At 38.7% G+C, this 18,672-nt stretch overlaps 1 protein-coding gene across 5 annotated transcripts; it reads left to right on the top strand.

Moving 5' to 3' along the window:
• The first annotated feature begins 3,984 nt into the window (after positions 1–3,984).
• Positions 3,985–17,916, top strand: gpcpd1 (glycerophosphocholine phosphodiesterase 1). Of its 5 annotated transcripts, none has more exons than XM_026194890.1 (21): positions 3,985–4,195; positions 5,412–5,554; positions 5,867–5,956; positions 6,112–6,202; positions 6,343–6,427; positions 7,655–7,730; positions 8,459–8,500; positions 8,714–8,837; positions 9,067–9,310; positions 9,449–9,611; positions 9,775–9,904; positions 10,091–10,145; positions 10,233–10,325; positions 10,434–10,508; positions 11,846–11,885; positions 12,221–12,279; positions 12,380–12,445; positions 12,531–12,667; positions 13,141–13,276; positions 13,514–13,674; positions 16,605–17,916. In XM_026194890.1, the coding sequence occupies exons 3-21, from the start codon at positions 5,908–5,910 to the stop codon at positions 16,798–16,800; spliced, it is 2,022 nt and encodes a 673-aa protein (XP_026050675.1). In that variant the 5' UTR covers positions 3,985–4,195; positions 5,412–5,554; positions 5,867–5,907; the 3' UTR covers positions 16,801–17,916. The 5 variants fall into 5 exon arrangements, with proteins under 5 accessions (XP_026050675.1, XP_026050676.1, XP_026050674.1 ...); XM_026194891.1 differs by lacking the exon at positions 3,985–4,195 and adding an exon at positions 5,195–5,245; XM_026194889.1 differs by lacking the exon at positions 3,985–4,195 and adding an exon at positions 5,195–5,258.
• Positions 17,917–18,672: the final 756 nt, after the last annotated feature.

Below are 18,672 nucleotides of genomic sequence, written 5' to 3'. Positions count from 1 at the left end.
TCTTGAAAGATCAGATTTCAAGTGCCAAGTTTATTTTTTTTCTGACACAACTATCACTGCAAATGGAGTTTCAGTGGAGCAGCGTGAGGCTCAAAGAGAATCCATGAGAAATAGAAAATGACTGTGCATTTATCGCTGGTAGATAGAGCCACACTGCGGGCAAAACACGATGCTGGTTCATTCATTCATTGAAACGTGGTAAATAATAAGCATCCAGTGAAGGTATGTGAAGTATATGTAAGCTGACCTCATTTATGGGCTGTAATTCATGGTAACTGCTATTTTTCTGTTTATAAGATTCAAGCCCAACATAATTATACATAATTATGTGTGCAAATGAAACATAATTATGCCCTGAAGGTCATCATCAGAGAGTATTAAATGCTCTGAATTGTCAAGAAAATAAGAGCAAAGACATTCATAAAATGTTGTGTTTCCATAACTGTTTTGTATTTATTTGTTTCATTTAAACTTAACATTTTTACATGTTTATGCGCACATTGGGAACAGTTTTACTCACTAAGAGGAAACACTCTCACCTGACAAAGTGTGATTTATTCCTATAATAAAGATCAGGTTAAGCCTTCGACTCTTGTCGTACGCTTTGGGAAACAGCCTGCTCATTTCCTGAGCTGGGTGTCGAGCATATCTTGTACATCAGCGCTCAGAAATACTGATTGTCTTCACACTGAAGAACGGTGAGGAAGGAGCCTCGTCTAAGGTCGAGTGAAGCAAATCTGTTTGTGACATGTAGTATTTTATTTCATACAGAAACTACGTGTGTTGTTGTAGCAAAAGCTAACAGGGTTACTTGTAAGGCAGCCAGTTATACTGCTGTGTACTGTCAGGATTATGCCTGGAATAATGGGACTATAAATTTGATGTGTTCCCTCGTGCTCACTGGTGGAAGAAATTATGACACTGGTTTACCTTCAAATAAACTCTGATAGCTTTTAAATAATAAAATTTTAAACAACAAAGTTAAAATTGTATGTTCCTTCCTTTCACAGACACATTGATCATATTAATCTTCATAAACTAAAGTCTCAGAATTACAACCCCAATGCCACAAAACAAGTCGGGATGCTGTGTAAAGTGTCAATTTAAAACAAACAAACAAACTGAATGTGATTGTTTTCAGATCACACACAAACACATTTAATTCAGAGTAAAGCAGTAGAATAGAATAGAATAGAATAGAATAGAATAGAATACCTTTTAGTGTCACTATATACATGTATAATGAGATTCAGAGCAGCTCCTATCCAGTGCAGACATGTGGAAAAAGAAAAGGGGGGGATGAGGTGCATAGTTCTGAGGCATTATGAACAGTCTCAATTAAAATATCAAATATACAAATATTGGAAAAAATGAAAAATACAAATAAATAGGGTTTACAGTACACAGTTTTTGTTATGTTTATTTATAAGATTGTAAGTTCAAAGTTACATAAAATCACACCAGACAAAGGACATAAGATTAAAAAATAATAACATTCAAGCACAGAAGAAAAAGAAAAACAAACAAAAAAAAAAAAAACAGGAAAGAAAAGAAAAAATACACCGGTTAGCCAGTACAAATCAAAAGTTCAAAAGAAACACCAGTGTCCAAAGAAGATGATTTTCTGTGTGAGGTTAGACAGGACAACAGAGAGTTCACCACGTCCAGAAGATGTGGGGAACAAGTCCAAGAAGGAATCAGGGTCCAGCAGAAGTGCAGTTTCACACAAACACAAAATGCAGTCAAATAGGTTAAAGTTTATTTTGAACCAAAGCAGCTTGCAAAGAAAAGCGTCTGGACTTCTTTAAGTTGCTTGAAGACGTTTCACCTCTCATCCGAGAAGCTTCTTCAGTTCTAAGGTCAAATGGTGGAGAGTCCCAGATATAAACCTAGTGGGAGTATCCCCCCCACAGAGGGACAAAAGGACCCCCTGATGATCCTCTAATCGCCTGAGCCAAGGTGGGAAACTGGGCGTGGGTCCCAATCAGCCAGAGTTTCGGGTGAGTTCACTGTGAAACCTGGCTCCACCTTATCATGCGAATTCCTGAGGTCAGACGGCCCAGGATGTGAGTGGGCGTTAAGGCGTCTGGGAAGGGATCTCAAAACTGGATTATAGATGGCAGAGAGTTGGTGTCGTAAACCCCCGCCTCTGTTCAAAGATGGTCGCTCACAGTGGACATAGATGGCTTCTTTCACTCCTCTTTCAAACCATCTGTCCTCTCTGTCCAAAATGTGAACATTGGCATCCTTGAAAGAGTGACCTTTATCCTTAAGATGCAGATGGACTGCTGAGTCTTGTCCTGTGGGGGTGGCTCTTCTGTGTTGTGCCATGCGCTTGTGAAGTGGCTGTTTGGTCTCTCCAATGTAGAGGTCTGAGCATTCCTCGCTGCACTGTACAGCATACACCACATTGTTAAGTTTGTGTTTTGGCGTTTTGTCTTTCGGGTGAACCAGTTTCTGTCTGAGCGTGTTGCTGGGTCTGAAATACACTGGGATGTCATGCTTGGAGAAAACTCTCCTGAGTTTCTCTGATACACCGGCTACATAGGGGATGACAATGTTACCCATCCAAACCTTTTAAAAAATGAGCTAACATTTTTCATGACATAGTTTAAACATGTGACATATTTCCTATGTTTGTTTGTTTTTTAAATTTGGGTTTTACGTTATTTTGAAACACAGAAATGAAGCAGAAATATTGCAAGATTATAAAATTAAAATCCACACTGATTTTTCTGTTGATTTGGCGTCCTTAATAATTCCTAGTGACTGAGCTCCAGTCTTTGGCCTGAAGACTTCTGTTAATGCCTGCTTACAAAACAAAACACATGTAAATGAATAAGCAGGAAGTATATGGTGATTTGTAACAAGCAGACTGTTGAATGGTGAGAAATACCCTGAAATATTCATTATGCTGCAGTCACTTTATACTCATTATGATTTCTGCTTCCTTTACTCTTTCATCAGGTCTTCGTGAGCTGCACATTTCACTCTCCCTCTCAAACCTCTTTTTGATATAGATAGTTGAGCCATACAATCCCAGTTAGCCCCTCTAAAAGGTTCATGTTTATTTAGTGTCTGCTTTTAAACACAAATGGCTGAAGTATATAAACTGTTTTGTTTTTGTTGTACATAAGTGCTTTACATACACCTTTATCTCTGACTGAATGTCAGGATCTCACTTATAAGGACGCTTTTCGTTCTGACAATATGTTTTCTGATCTGATTGAGACTGCAGCGTTTTCTTACTGTTGCATGGTGTGTTACCTTAATTTGAACACGAGAGGGTGCTTCAGGCTAAATTTTGGCATTGATTATTAAGTCTCGTAGTTAATTGTTCGATGACATGACAAATACGTCTCATACATCCTAATTTGGAAACCAGATCTTCCTTCCTTATATTATAAAAACTTTGTTTGGATCTGGGTGCTGAAAATAACAATAGTGAAACATTTTCACAGTTGTACAAACCTACTTCGCATTTATCATTTAACCCTTGACCCGCTGCAGTAGTTACACCCTTTCCCACATACTCTACAGTAAAATAATAAAAAATGTTTTTGGCTCATCTGCATTGGATCGTATTTATAGTTATTTCAGTAATAGGCTATTAGTGTCTGACCATGTAAGACTTCTAATGTTCATCCAGTCTCAGTGAAGACAACCCTGCTTTAAAATGCATCAGTAGTGGGCGTTTCAGAAATATAATTAACTGCTTTCTACGATTTGTTTTTATAAAAGTTTGCGTTTTAATTATAATGCCCATGCAGTGTTTAAAGTAAGGTTACACTCTCCAGTGCATAAGTCTGAGAGGGTAAGTGAGTTTAAAAGGCCACATCATCTGATCCCTCCCTGTCCCAGACTGCCCAAACAGTGAAAAATGATCATCTGCTCTTGACCCAAGGACGTCGAGAAATGCAAATATGCTATCACACATTTGCATTTCAGTTATGCAATTCACGCTTTCGTGGAAAAGGACTTGCCAAAGACACGACTATTTGTTTCTCTGTGTGTGTGTTTTGGAAATCATTGCCAACTTGTGGGACATCTGTTTTCTCAATAGTCAAGAAGGCGGATTCATGACGCAATTGTCCCAAACGTCTCCTCCTATTTAATATCGGAGCACTTCGTCCTCGTCTAAAAAACAACTCATATTTTCAAAGAAAATGCTCAGGTTTATCGATTTCAGCTGATGGTATGTTGATACTTCTCAACACTTTTTTTTCTATGCGTTGTCATTGTTGTACATATTTTAGTTTGCCGGTGCATTGCAGCAAACTTAAGAAAGTCAGTTGATGTGGCATTGTGGACTTCTCAGAAGCTCCTACGCTTAAGATTTTCTTCAGTGTATTTTTATAAGCTTATATTATTTCTGAGTACATTTGATTGTAAACAGTATTTTTTTAAAAAAAAGAAAAAAAAAAGACCTTGTGAGAAAAGCGATTTCATGTAAGACATTTATCAGAAATATATTTTACTGCAGTCGACGTGGGCGGGGGTCGAGGTTTTTCTGCCGGCATACCTCATATAATTGCCGTGTTTCTGAAAAGTACGCGAATGCGGCATAGTTGACGCGCCTCAGATCCGGTGCAGAGCGGTATGAACCGGCTTCCCCAAGTAGTCACCGGAAGCCAAATACAAGAAGAGAAAATGATAACAAAATAAAAGTGAATTTTTAATACAATGTCCAAATGTTGTCGATGCAAATGCTAATATTGAAAACATTGCGGATTAGTTTTGAATGTTATTTTCTCTACATTCTGTGTCCCAATACAATAGTCTTAAAGTTTCTTTTCATTTGTCACTGTTTTACAATACGGTGTCTTAAAAAAATGCATTTTTTTCATTATAATAAATAAAGGTGAAAATGTTAATCCAGCGGTACACCAAACATGTAAAAAAATGAAAACACAATGATCATGGATCATAAATTTCGTTCTGGTTCTTTTAGCTATCTCACAACCTCAACACAGGTAAAGCCATCATATTGGACAATGAGATGGAAAAAGTACACAACAGGTTTTAGTAGCATATATTAATAAAAAACTTGTATCTTAATTTTGTGTAATCTAAAGAAATGGATATGTATATATCCAGGAGAACTTTACCAAAGTTCTTCTGGATATAATTTCGTTGACGTTCGGTCTGTAGTTTTACTTTTAAAAATATATCCCGGAAGTCGTATGTGACTTCTGGTCATTTGACGCACACGCTTCCGGATGTTTGCTAAATCAGCTAAACAATGGTGAAGCTTTCATGTCAGTCAGTTAATTCTTAGTAAATCAACACTTAGTTGTGTCTTTAGGGGTTTTGCAAGGTTTCTGTCAGAACAGGGTTATATTTTCAGTGAGTGTTTTGTTTTCTCTTGAGATAAAGCTTCCTGTCTATCTGGTGCTTGTTTCTCTGAACAGAGATGGGTGTTGTTGGATCGGCTGTTCAGATTGGCTTTCGCTTAGACCGGCAGCTGTCAGCGGGATAGGCGTAGTGTGTTTTCCGCGGGCTCTCCTTACGCGTGGGTGTCAGGAGCCGATACAGAGCTACCAAGACTTAGAAGGTTAGTCGCTTCTGTTTGTATTCTTCTACTTTTCGGATTTTTAACGATGTTTTTGTGACACAATTTCTGTTAACACATAAGCTAGATTAATGTGCATTTTACCTTGAGTTAACGCGCTAACTGTTGCTAATGAGATAAATTACATTACTATTACTTCTTAGATAATGTAATTTTGATAATGTCGCAAGTTTTTAGCAGACCGTGGCCTCACTTTGAACAGTCCTGTGCTCCGCATGTTTTCTAGCTTAAATTGCATGAGTTGTAGCTGTAGTTTAGAATTGCACAAACTAATTCATGGTTATTATCTTACAGCTTGTTTGCGCCACCTATTTCTGTTTGTTCCCGTGTAAACAATGGAGACCTGTGAGGTGACTTTGGCAATCAGGGGAGAGGCATCCCCAGGTATATCTGATAAACTTGGTGTGACCTTTAACCTATTTTCTCCACGATACTTGTATCAGAAGGCTGATGACTTTGTTTCAGTTTGTAGCCATGCCCCATTCATTTTTTTCTCATAAGGTTTCATCGGGTTCATGGCTTGTTTGGATTTTCCATAGGTGAGGTATTTGCTGTTGTTGGTAGCTGTGAAGCCTTGGGAAGCTGGAGCCACCAAAAAGCTGTGACTCTTCATCCTGTTGGTGGTGATGAGTAAGTTAGACTTTTTTGTGTATATTGTAAATACTTATATACAGGTTGCTCCCCCCCCCCCTTACAGTTTGTGGCCAAGTGTCATTTATAATTACCTTGTCAGAATAAAAAAGTAAGCTGTGTGGGTTTTTTCCCCGTAGATGCATGTGGACTACAACAGTCACTGTGCCTAAAGGTGTTGTTACCCAGTACCGCTATTTCAAAGGCTTCTTTCTAGAGTCCAAGGTGAGCTGCTTTTCATTATTTTATTGTCCCCCATGTGAAAGATTCATTCCCCCGTAGTCATAAAAGAGCCACTGAATAGACTAGACTAGCTATTGTTTGTTTTGAAACAAGTTTTGTGGGTCATTGTGGTGTGCGGGATTCTTTGAGCCTTAGTATTTTTTTCTATTGATGTCATTTTCAAATCCCTGAAGTTCTTCCATATAGCAAAAGTCATTGTAAACCTCAACAGTTTATACCAATTTGTGAGAATAAATATTAGAAAGCATATCAGTTGCCCTGGTTTAAGACGGTATCTACACAAACGCTGTGTGACTGCCTGTACCTCTGTGTTTACATTCTCAGAAACATCTGTCAGTGTTGGTCAGCCACAGACAAACTGCCCAGGTGGCCTCCTCTAATCTAGCAGTGGGCCTTCATTGCACCTCGAAGCCTCGTGTGTGAAAATAGGCATAGAAAACAAACTGAGAGAGCAGAGATCAAAATTCCTTGGAAGGAAAAAACACCCACTGTGCATGCTTTGCTACAGTTTTTGTTGACTTTGTTTAGCCTAAACATAGTGTGTTTTTATGCTTTTTCTAAAGCAGGTGGAGCGCTCTTTGTGTGAGGATGACTTAACCTGATTTCATAATGTGTTTGTACTGTGTTTTCGACAAGATGCTATGTAGATTACAGAGAAATCTCTGCAAGCTCACACTTGATGCCTTACTGGTTTAATTTAAGAACAGCTCCCATTTTATGAAGTATGTTGGGTTTGGGTTTTTTTTGTTTCTTTGTTTTTGTTTTGTCGCACTTCAACTCAAGTTATATTATTGTGTTTAAAAAGTCCTAACAGGCAAAAAAAAAAGAAGATTTTAAATAAATGACAAGATGTCTTTAACTAGGTGGTGAATCGACAGCCATTGAGTCTTCTAGGGAGGTTTTCCCTCTAAAAATGTATTGGTATATACATGTTGTTTCTGTTGTGACTATTACTTAGTTAAAAGAAGATAACATAAACAAAGAAATGTTTCCTCCTTTTTTCTTTTTTTTTTTACACGTCACTAACAAATCCACTTTTCAGATTTCAATCCATGGTGGCTGACTGCCCTTTCTGGGGATCGGTGACTATGCTGGCTCTAATTCCTTTCTCACGGTCTGGTCCAAAGACAGCTTTGAGACCAGACTGAAAAGTAGGTTAATGTGTCTGATTTGAAAACCCTAACATTGTACCAAACATTGGAATTGCAGAGTGCAGGTGGTCCCTGTCAAGTGATAGTCAATATGTGGGAGACCCATCATCGCCCCCGCACGATGAGCCCCACAGGTATAGACCAACAGAAAACTGTTCAAGGTTTGGTTGGGTTGGGATTGATTAAGTGTGTCATACTCAACCCCCCTTTAAACCCCCCATTCTCTATTCTAACAGTTACCTGTAAACACCAGTGTAGAGTCTGTTCAGGCTTATCCTACTGAGGGTTTTGTTGTTTTGGATAACACTCACGCCTGAATTGCCATTTCCACCTGGCTGCAGTGTTTCCTCTTTAAACCTTGTCTGCCTGGAGCTTTTTGCCTTTTTGATGCTGTGCGTATGCTTTGGGGAGATATTTGGCGAAAAAGATGTACAATAATCCTGATCCAAGGAGGAGACACTGCAGTGCAGCCGATATTATGATCTGTTACTGTAAAGCTCTCTTTGTTAACAAGCTTGTGTTGTTAAAAAAAAAAAACTCATTCAAAATGAGCTTGAAATGCTGCTTACACACCCCACTGATTTCCTTCTTTGACCGCACCTTATCACCTATTCTTATTTTTGTGTGCTATTTTAGTCCTTTAAAAAAGCATTTCCTGCTGCAGTAGGAATTTTTTAGAAGTACTGCGTTCTTTGATTTCTGTTGTTTATTCTAAGTGACAAGTTAAAATAAAATTTAAAATACTATGTTTATTCCAGATCAGTTTGGAAAATTCTCGAATGCTCTGGTTTGATTTGACTTCAACTTTTGTCTCCATGAGATCCCTTTGTCCCATTTTTAATTCTCTTCTCCTTTACTGCAGCAACACACCAGAATATTGATGATGGACAGTTTGGATTTCACAGTAAGTTGGAATTAAAAATGCCAAAAAAAAAAGCACACAGTAACAAAGTGCAATAACTGCACTTTGTTGTGTGTCATAGATTTTTAATTACATTATAGTTCCTTTCTTCAAATATTATAGCCATCACCAGTTCTGTGGTCAGCATTCATGAGACACAGAGTGGGTGTGAAGTCTGATCACATGCTTTCCTGTCTGTGTCTTCTCTTTCTGCAGATGGGATAAACTGTGTTGACTCTGGGTGGCTGACATGTCAGACAGAAATTCGCTTACGTCTGCACCATTCCAAGAAGGCTCCAGTGTCCATCACTAAGAAAAAATTCAAGAAGTCTCGCTTCAGGTATTGATTACACAGAGGCTAAATTTAAAACCAGCTAGAGAAAGTATCAGGGCACAGATCGTTAATGTGCAGTCGTTACCTGATCGATCTTTCACCTGAGTTCAAGAAGTCCTGCATAAGTATCTATAAACGACAGCTGAAATTATAAGCTTTATCATTCGATGCAAAATGTCTTTACAGTATGTGTTTGAATGTGGTTTTATCTGAACTGTTGTACCTGTTTATGCAGGATCAAGTTGACATTAGAGGGCGTTGAGGAAGAGGAAGACGATGAGGAAGAAAACGAGCTCAGTCCTTCATCTTGGCACAAGATGACCACCACTCTGGAAATCAGTATGATTAGTGCCAATGGCTATAAGTCACGCCACTCGCAGCCTGAGTGTGGCTATGCTCTGGAGCCTTCCCAGTGGACTGAGTACAGTATTCACACCATGGACCCAGATAACCTTGAGCTCACATTTGAGTTCTTTGAGGTAATCCTCCTGGGATCACTGTCTCTAATAATTCTGTACATCTGGTAATTGATGGTGAAAGGAAGGGAAAGCAGCACAGCTGGTATTTATTTAGGTAAATTGAATTGTGTTGTAGTAATCTAGTGTTTTTGTTAACAGGAGGATCTGAGTGAGCATGTAGTCCAGGGGGACATCCATCCAGGACATGTGGGCGCTGCCTGCCTCCTCTCTTCTTCATTTTTGGAGAGTGGCAATGATATTGGAGTAGTCACTCTTCCCATAATGGGACGAAATTCCAGGCAGACCATTGGAAAAGTAAGAGGTAAGTTTTCCCTTTTTTTCCCCCCCTCAAATATTTATTTATGACAAAATGAGATACAAAATCTACATAAATTTATGACCAGCTTGAGCTTCCTTTTACATGTTTGCCAGAACTTATGCATACTGTGAATGTACAAAGATGTTAACTTATTAATTCATTTTAGTGGATTACCTGGTAATCCGACCCATCCAGGGACTGCAGTGTGACATGAGCTCTTCATACACCAAGTACTGGAAAAAGAGAGGTACTTTGGATGTGGGTCACAGGGGAGCAGGCAGCACCCATGCAGCCAAGTGAGTGATGATCTTTAACTACTACCCAACTTAAAATTAAACATTTGCTGCTTTGTGTTTGTCTTCAGATAATATTCAGATTGTTTTCAAGATATGGTTCATCACACATTTTGACATGATGATATAACCAGTGACATCCATCATGGAATATTTTATGTGATCTTGTGGATATTTTGTGTTTAACAGGCACCACAGAATCAGAGAAAACACAATAGCCTCATTTAAAAGTGCTGCTAAGCATGTAAGTCACCAAGAAGATTATTGCATGAGTCAGTACTACTGCCCTGCTATTGCATCTACTAAATTAGTTTTCTTTCTGTATTCACAGGGCGTAGCCTTTGTAGAGTTCGATGTTCACCTCTCCAAGGATGCTGTTCCTATTGTATACCATGACCTGACTTGCTGCATATCCACTAAGAAGGTAAACTATGATTGTAATTGGCTCCTCAGAGCTAATGAGAGAAATTCATAGTAGCACTGCATGATCAGTTTCCCATGTCGTGCTAATATTTTGTCTCACACTCAACAGAAAAATGACAAGAACCTGGAACTCATTGAGGTGCCAGTCAAAGACCTGACATATGACCAGCTGCAGCTTTTGAAGGTAATAATGCTGTTCAAGTTAAATCTGTCTGTCATGATTGTGTCAGCTTAGGAATGTCATCAATCAGACAGCTTGACCTATAATTCCTGAGCTATACCTCTGCACAGAAAGGTAAAAGGTCTCCAAACCATACCTTTCCTAACAGTTATAACAGCTATAGAACAAAAGAAAGTCTGAAAAACTTCTTACAGATGATGGATGGATGGATGCCTTTCCTCTGCTTCTGTTGTCAACACCAGAATAAAATCAAATGCTCAGTGGAGTAGATCATAGTGAAAAGCTCCTTTTTTTTCTGATGTGTATAGATATTCATAGTATCACATTTGAACCAACACTACATTTACCCACCTGTTTGCCTAAAACGGTAATGGGGGAAAGAGCGAGTTTATAAAAAAAAAAAAAAAAAAATCCTATTGATTGCTTTATTGATCATACAAGAAACATCATGGTCCCCTGCACTGATGCAGAGGTCAGATTGTTACCTAACAATCATTTAGCAAGACTGCAGGAAAAAAAAATCTACCAGCTTGAATTTTGGTGGAATTGATTACATTTTACACTCTGATCAGTTTCTTTAAAACTATGAAACTTGGTGAAGGATGTTAATGCAAAAAGTTTTTGGGGCGGGGTTGTTTTTAATTAGTTTATGTATTTTTGGGGCTGAGTTCCTGCCCCAAGTGGAGGAGTTCAAGTATCTCGGGGTCTTGTTCGCGAGTGATGGGAGAAGGGAGCCGGAGATCGACGGACGGATTGGGGCTGCAGCTGCAGTAATGCGGACGCTGCACCGGTCCGTCGTGGTGAAGAGCTGAGTGTAAAAGCGAAGCTCTCAATTTACCGGTCGATCTACGTCCCTACCCTCACCTATGGCCACGAGCTGTGGGTAGTGACCGAAAGAACGAGATCGCGGATACAAGCGGCAGAAATGAGCTTCCTCCGAAGGGTGGCTGGCCTCTCCCTTAGAGATAGGGTGAGAAGTTCAGCCATCCGGGAGGGGCTCAGAGGAGAGCCGCTGCTGCTCCACATCGAAAGGAGCCAGCTGAGGTGGTTCGGGCATCTGACAAGGATGCCCCCTGGGCGAGGTGTTCCAGGCATGTCTCACCAGGAGGAGGCCCCGGGGCAGACCCAGGACACGCTGGAGAGATTATATCTCTCGGCTGGCCTGGGAACGCCTTGGTATTCCCCCAGATAAGCTGGAGGAGGTGGCTGGGGAGAGGGAGGTCTGGGCCTCTTTACTTAGGCTGCTGCCCCCACGACCCGGCCTCGGATAAAGCGGATGAAGATGGATGGATGTATTTTTGGCTTGTTTATTTGTTTTTGTTTTTTTTGTTTTTTCACAGCTGGCTCATGTCACTGCAATGAAAGTAAACGATCACAAAGGTGTGCATTTATTTATTTATTTATTTATTTATTTATTTATTTATTCATTCATTCATTCATTTATTCTTTCAATACTCACATGATCATGCTAAGACCTTGGTTCAAAGAGTAAAATGGCTTGGTTATGAAATGATATTGTCATGTTTATAGAGATTTTGTTTTGTTGCATGAGGTGTTTAAGATAAGTTATTTTATTTAAGCAATGATTTGTTGTTTTGTACACTGTAGATGACACTGTTTATCCAAGCTTGTTTTGTACACATCATCTTGTAAAGATTTGTTGAATGTTGGGGATAACTCGTACAATGTAGAGTAATCTGTTTTCGTTTGCTCAGATTTGCTGGATGATGAAGATGAAATTGATGAGCATCAGCCATTCCCCTCGCTCTCACAGGTAAATGACATAATTTGATTGAACCATCTTCATCTCTTCCTCTTAGTCTGATTTTTATGTCCCAGTGTAATAAAGGATTTTGCTCTGTACCTCTCTACAGATCTTCCAAGCTGTTCCTGAAAACGTCGGCTTCAATATCGAGCTCAAGTGGATCTGCCAGATGAAGGTTAATATTCAGAAGTAAAGTCAAAAGTTCAAGACTGTCATTGTCAAAGTAACCTGACGTTGTTGGTGATGCTTTGTATTGACAGGACGGGTCATGGGACGGAAACTTATCATCTTACTTCAACATGAACACCTTTTTGGACATTGTCCTGACAGATGTTCTGCAGAAAGGTGGAAAAAGACGCATCGTGTTCTCCTGTTTTGACCCGGACATCTGCACCATGTGAGTGCAAAAGGATTAAAAGGGGCACATGCTAACACTCATGAGATAAACTCTCTGGTATTCACAAATGGTAAACACTTATATGTGGATGGATAAAGTGTATATTCCAAAAAAAATAAATAAAATATATATATATATATATATATATATATATATATATATATATATATATATATATATATATATATAGATTAAAAAAAGATTTATTTTTTTTATTTACTTATTTTTTGAAATTCCTCAGACTGTGTTTTTACAAGAGTTGCTTTAAATAAGTTGTTGCTGAAAAATCTCTTTGTTAGGGCACCTTTAGGTAGTTCAGTCTCATAGTAAAGCATGGCTCTGGATGTTTAGCTGCTTGATTCTCCTATTCTCTTACTAGATTGAACTCATGAACAGATGTTGCCCTTCCAGCATTTAGTTATTAATAGGTGCTTTCCAGCAGTTTGTGATATCTGTTTTTGCTTGTCCTTCAGGGTGCGTCATAAGCAGAACAAGTACCCCATCCTCTTCCTCACTCAGGGAATTTCAGAGAAGTATCCTGAGATGATGGACATCCGGTGCCAGTCCACTAAAATTGCCATGAGCTTCGCCCAGAGTGAAAATATTCTGGTGAGATACAACCGTGTGCTTTACTACAATGATTAGTCTTCAGGTTTTTCAGTGTAATGTTCTTTTTATAAGTGCTACTGAATATGTTGTGTATAGTCAGTCATCTTGAATGTTTCAGTCCGAAGGGCTGAGAGTACTTTAGTGATTCATCCTCACCACTTTATGTAAGAAGGTATTTATTTATTTTTTAGGATGGACCGTATTTAATCTAATCTATATATGACTGTCGTTTTCCAGGGAATCAGCGCCCACACAGAAGAGCTGTTAAAGTACCTTAGCTACATTGGGGATGCCCAGTCTAAAGGCTTAGTGGTATTCAGCTGGGGGGATGACAACAATGATCACGAAACCAGAAGGAAGCTGAGAGAGCAGGGAATCGACGGGCTCATCTATGACAGGTAGGCTGAGTTAACCTTGCTTATCTGTGGCTGCCATGTTAATTTATTGTTGCATAGACTATTTCAAGGTTCAAGGTAAGGAGCAATATTGTTGTGTGAATTTCCAGGCCTGTGGGCTCCTCACTTTGTTGTCATTATGTTCTCTTGGAGCTTGTGATTATGTTACTTGTCAGACTTATAGGATTCACATCGTTAGGCTTGCTTTACATGTCAGCCAAGTCACAGTATTTCCTCGGTCCAATTGTCCTCTAATAGGAGACCAGTGAATTCCTTTCCGAGCATTTTGCTTTGTGTTTTATTAAGTTTCAGGAACATTATGTTACTGTTGTGTTGTTTCGGGGCTGACTCATTTGGCAGTGCTCTGCACATAAATGATTAACAGATATGTTATATATCTGTATGTTCACACAGATATACACACGTGACTTGTATTGCAGAGTCTGAGTTTGCATTTAGAGCTGTTTTGGTACATGCTGTGTATGTTATCTACACCTGCCACCTACTAATATCATTAACATTGTCACAGTCTAGGCAGTATAGCTTCAAGATGGCAGTGGCAGTACAATTTACATCTAGTACAATGTTTAATTGATACTAGTTGAAAGTGGAAGCTCCTTTTAATCATCACCTACAAAGGAACAAAATCATTATTTTATCCACTCTACAAATATGCTATCTGTGCTTTGGCACAGAGAATTGTAACTCACTAAATGAGCTACTAACTTCTACAGTAAAGAAACCAACACTGATAATATAGTAAAGTATACACAAAGTATCTGAAACACCTGCTTGTTAAATATCACTTTGTACTCCACACTCTATTGTGTTTCTGCTCTGGCTGAGACTGTAGGGTATTTCAGAGGCCTTTCAGGTTTATCAGGGATTATTGCATTCCAAGGTCCTTTTCTTATTACGGAGTACAATACTGAGCTGCTTTCCGGCTTCTTTTTCAGGTTTACAGAGTTATATAATTCAGTGCCGGGACACATTTTAATTATTTGGTACTGGCGTAGCTTTTGACACAAAAGCTTTGAGTATTCATTGACTAATTTGTGAGTGTAAAATGAATGCACACAATGTGCCAGTGCTGTTACATAAAGCTTGGCTGGAGCTGTAGGCAGGGTGACAGGGTTTTCTCTGGTCTTTCGCAAAGCTGCGTGGTCAGCAGAGCCTGTTTGTTATCAGTTTCAGTTCCGTGTCTGACTGTACAATGACAGTGACTCTACATTCCCGTTAGCACTTTCCCCCAGATTTCTGCAGACCCCTGCAGAAAAGACAACAGCCGCGCACACTCTAGTTTGTGTTTAACGCCTGTTTTAACCCATCACAAACCAGTTGACCTCTCCAGGTAGTTGTTGTTATAACTGTGCTTCTTTCTTACAGAATTTCTGAAAGCTTGGTTCCATATTTAGACTCAAGTTCTCCAGATTCCCGTAATGTCTCTCTGGTTTCTGGCTGTGTTTTTGTTTATTTTCCCTCTGAACACTCCTTGGCTTGTTTTTGCCCCTTTAAAAATAAAGCTTGAATGAATCTCACTCATTAAAAGCTGAAAGAACAAAAGGATGTTCTCGACAATGATGCAAGACGGTTGACTTATCATCTTTTCCTTCCATATTCCACTTAATGTTCAGGTAGCAGTGGTTAATGCTTTGCATTTTTCTAAAATGTAATTGTAATAATCAAAGTTGTTTTGATTGGTCAACTGCCATGTTCATCATTTCCTAGTTTCGTTAGCTGAAAGCGGCTTCACTTCCTTTTTAATAATGCCTGTATTGTTTGGGTATGCTTTGAAAGGCCTCCTTATTACATGGTTAATTTTAAACTGTACACGGTGATGTTGAACTTTGAAACAAAGAAGGCAGCAAGAGCAAATGGTTTGTTTGGTGCATGAGACGGCACCTCTGGAGGCGTTGGCTTGTGTATGAACTACTTTAACACCTAGTTTTAATCTTATTCGCGTAGTACTAAAATATGAATGTTGCTTAACACTAAGCCACCTATTAAAGCATGCATACTCACTGTGTAGTTTTAAATAGCTCACAAAGGTACTTTGTCGGGTATAATAGCATTATTCTTCACAAATATGTTCTTTTGTTTGTTTGTTTGTTTTGCTTTTGCACTTATGGGGCTTGTGGATGGTCTGCCTTTACTACAACTCTCTATGTACAAAAGGGCTGATTGCACTGAACTCTCTGTCTTTATTTTGTGAACCTATTTAACAGCATCTTTCATGAAAGGATGTTAGACTTGCATCGCTCAATATGTGATGTTTTCATTATTATTGGAGTCTCATATCTGACTTCCTTTGAGTGCACATATTTACACAGACATGTCGATAATGATTGTGTCCTACAAAAGGGATCATAGATGCTTTTGTTCGTACTTGACCTAATCTGCTTTGGTTCAGAAAGTGAGCCATCCAGTTTTTAATGCGTGTATTGCCCATTCACAACAACATCTACTTCATATTGGAAGGAATACCTTATAAGCCACTGGTATGTAACATACCCAGCAGGTTCAAAAACAAAAACTGAGGTCTTCAAAGATTAATGGGATCTAAAATGTTTGCAGAAAAAGGCAGCTTCTCACTCATAGAATGGTCACCAGTGCAATCATTTCCCTGACCCAAATGAATGCAACAAATCCTGCTGATTGTATTAATGTGGGTGCATGGAAATAATGAATGTGAATTTCTGTAAAATTATGACTCTTCTTGATGGTTTAGAGAAGAACAGAAGTATTTTCTGTTGCTTGGTGGAGATTATGTGAGGAATAGATAAACTAAAGGTTTGTTAGTACTTTTGTCTGTGGATTGTTCTGTGCCATTGATTGTGTTGGTGCCATCGTACCAGCATGCTCGTGTACTCGATACTGTCACTGATCTAACTGCTAGCATGTCTTTTCTTTTTCTTTTTTCCCCCCACAACTAGTATTGGTGAGGACTCAATAGAACAGCCAAACATCTTCCAGATAGAGGAACAACACTCCCTGCAGGAGGTTATTACAGAGACCCTAAAGAGCTCATCTTGTTCCTGCTACTCGATTCCCTGCTCCTTGGCACCATGCATTGCCTCAAAGGACCGTGGTGGAAACCTCGAGTCAGACTCTGGTCTCAGCTCCTCATAAACATCCCTAAAGATCTACCTTTCTCTGTACTGTTGCTACACAGACAAACTCAAGAGGACCATGGTAGAAATGGGTGACTCTAGAAAGTTTATATCACTAAAACCACTCAGACCACCTTCACTCCACTCCAGTCATTAGCAGGTTTTTGCAGGCTGTCGTTTAGCTTCAGTGAAGTTTTATTATTTACTTTCTGTTGAACACGTGTATGTTTAGCCAAAAAGTGAAAGCAGCCACAAATGCTTTTCGTTTTTCTCTGTCAGACGCCGGCCTGTTTGTATAAGAGCAGTCTGCACAGAGGTTTTCATCATGCTGGAAACGAGGTTAAGCTGACAAATTGTTCATGAGTGGATATTTATGAAGCCAATGTTACATCTGTTCTATCGAATGCAAAATGCATGTGGTGTGGTTCAGGGGTATGTTTTTATGTGCGTGTACCCATGATTTATTGATCCTAAATATCAATAAGTAATTTTGAATTTTTTTTCACACAAATTAGTCAGTTGCTGGGTTTATTTTGCATACCACCTGTTCACTGCGCACAAAAATGTTCCAATTTGATGATGTTTAGAGGTTACCATACCACTCTGATCCTCTTTATGATGCCTTCAAACTCCTGATTATTGACTTGGTAATAAGTAGCCATTATTTTAACTTGGATACAGCACACTGGATGTACTGTTTTGTTTTTTTTATTACTTTTTTCTCCTTTGTACTTGATTTGAGGTTAAATGGGAAACTGTATTTATTTGCAGGGCACATTTATACCACAGCCTTAAAGGGGGAAAATGCTTATGTTTGCCTTTTTATTTGAACATTACCAATACCTCAATCACTGATTAGAATAGACTTGAGTTGAGATGCATACACTTCCATACTGTGTATATATTATTGGAATTCACAACACCAATGATGGTTTTTGGGTGGCGGGCTCATTTCTGGTGGACATTACCCTTTTTAGAAGTGTGTAAATCTGTGTTATCGCACAATTTTTAACCACAAAGACTGATGATTGCTGCATGTATCGTCTGTCTATCTGAACAACTGAAAGAATGAAAAGTGTCTAAGATGTAATATAACTACCAGTTCAATATAAATAAATTAAAAAAAACAGATGAATACGATGGTTTCTTTGACTTTTGTTTTTCCAAGAAACTTACTGTTTCACATTTTCATAATAGTCACAGTCTAACTAAGAATTTCCATTTGATCTTTTGATTTTAATGGATCTGCATTTTCATTGTACCAAAGCTGCACTGCAATATGACTGAGTCACTGTTACAAAGCTGTAATCTGTAGTTGAAGTGTTCAGCCAGGTGTAGCCAGTGTGTAATTACCCTTCACTGGTTTTCCCTTGAAAGTTTCTACTGTAGGAGGTGAGTCATAAAAGTCAAACCAGTGGCCTGAACTGTTCACTATCAAAATTAATCAGTAATTGTGTTTCGTAGCAGCTTCACTGTTGCCATATCTTATCTATCTATATCTTGACTGTACACATTGCTTTTAATGTATTTTCTTATTTAAGCCATATTGTTTTATTAGAAACTAGTTTACAATTATGATTCTAGTACGAGTACCTTTTAGAATATTGGTAAACCATGTAAACAATTGCAAAATGCATGAAATTTTTCTTGACGCAAAAACTAAGTTGACTCATGTAGTAATGTCTTTATTGCTTCTGATTTTTAGATTAGATTAGAGTTTTGATTACCAGGTTGCTTGTTACAGATGCAACCAGACTAGTAAAGCAAACATTAAATGCAGATAAGAGAGCTGTTCTTAGTGCAATACATTAAAAGGTCAAAGTAAACAGACTCTTATGAGGTCATGACAAATGCCATTTCCAGGGAGTTGCTCTTTATATGGAGTTAAGTT

The sequence above is a fragment of the Astatotilapia calliptera genome, chromosome 15 (assembly GCF_900246225.1).
Source record: "Astatotilapia calliptera chromosome 15, fAstCal1.2, whole genome shotgun sequence".
NCBI classification, from domain to species: Eukaryota; Metazoa; Chordata; class Actinopteri; order Cichliformes; family Cichlidae; genus Astatotilapia; species Astatotilapia calliptera.
Note: the sequence above shows the minus strand (reverse complement) of the source record. Positions and strands in the feature narration are given on the sequence as shown.

Bases quoted from the DNA above. Each gene is read 5' to 3' on its own strand.
- gpcpd1 (XM_026194890.1), top strand. From the start codon at position 5,908: ATGGAGACCTGTGAGGTGACTTTGGCAATCAGGGGAGAGGCATCCCCA. The intron at 6,428-7,654 runs GTGAGCTGCTTT...TTGGAATTGCAG, and splicing joins GCTTCTTTCTAGAGTCCAAG to AGTGCAGGTGGTCCCTGTCA. The intron at 11,886-12,220 runs GTGTGCATTTAT...TCGTTTGCTCAG, and splicing joins GAAAGTAAACGATCACAAAG to ATTTGCTGGATGATGAAGAT.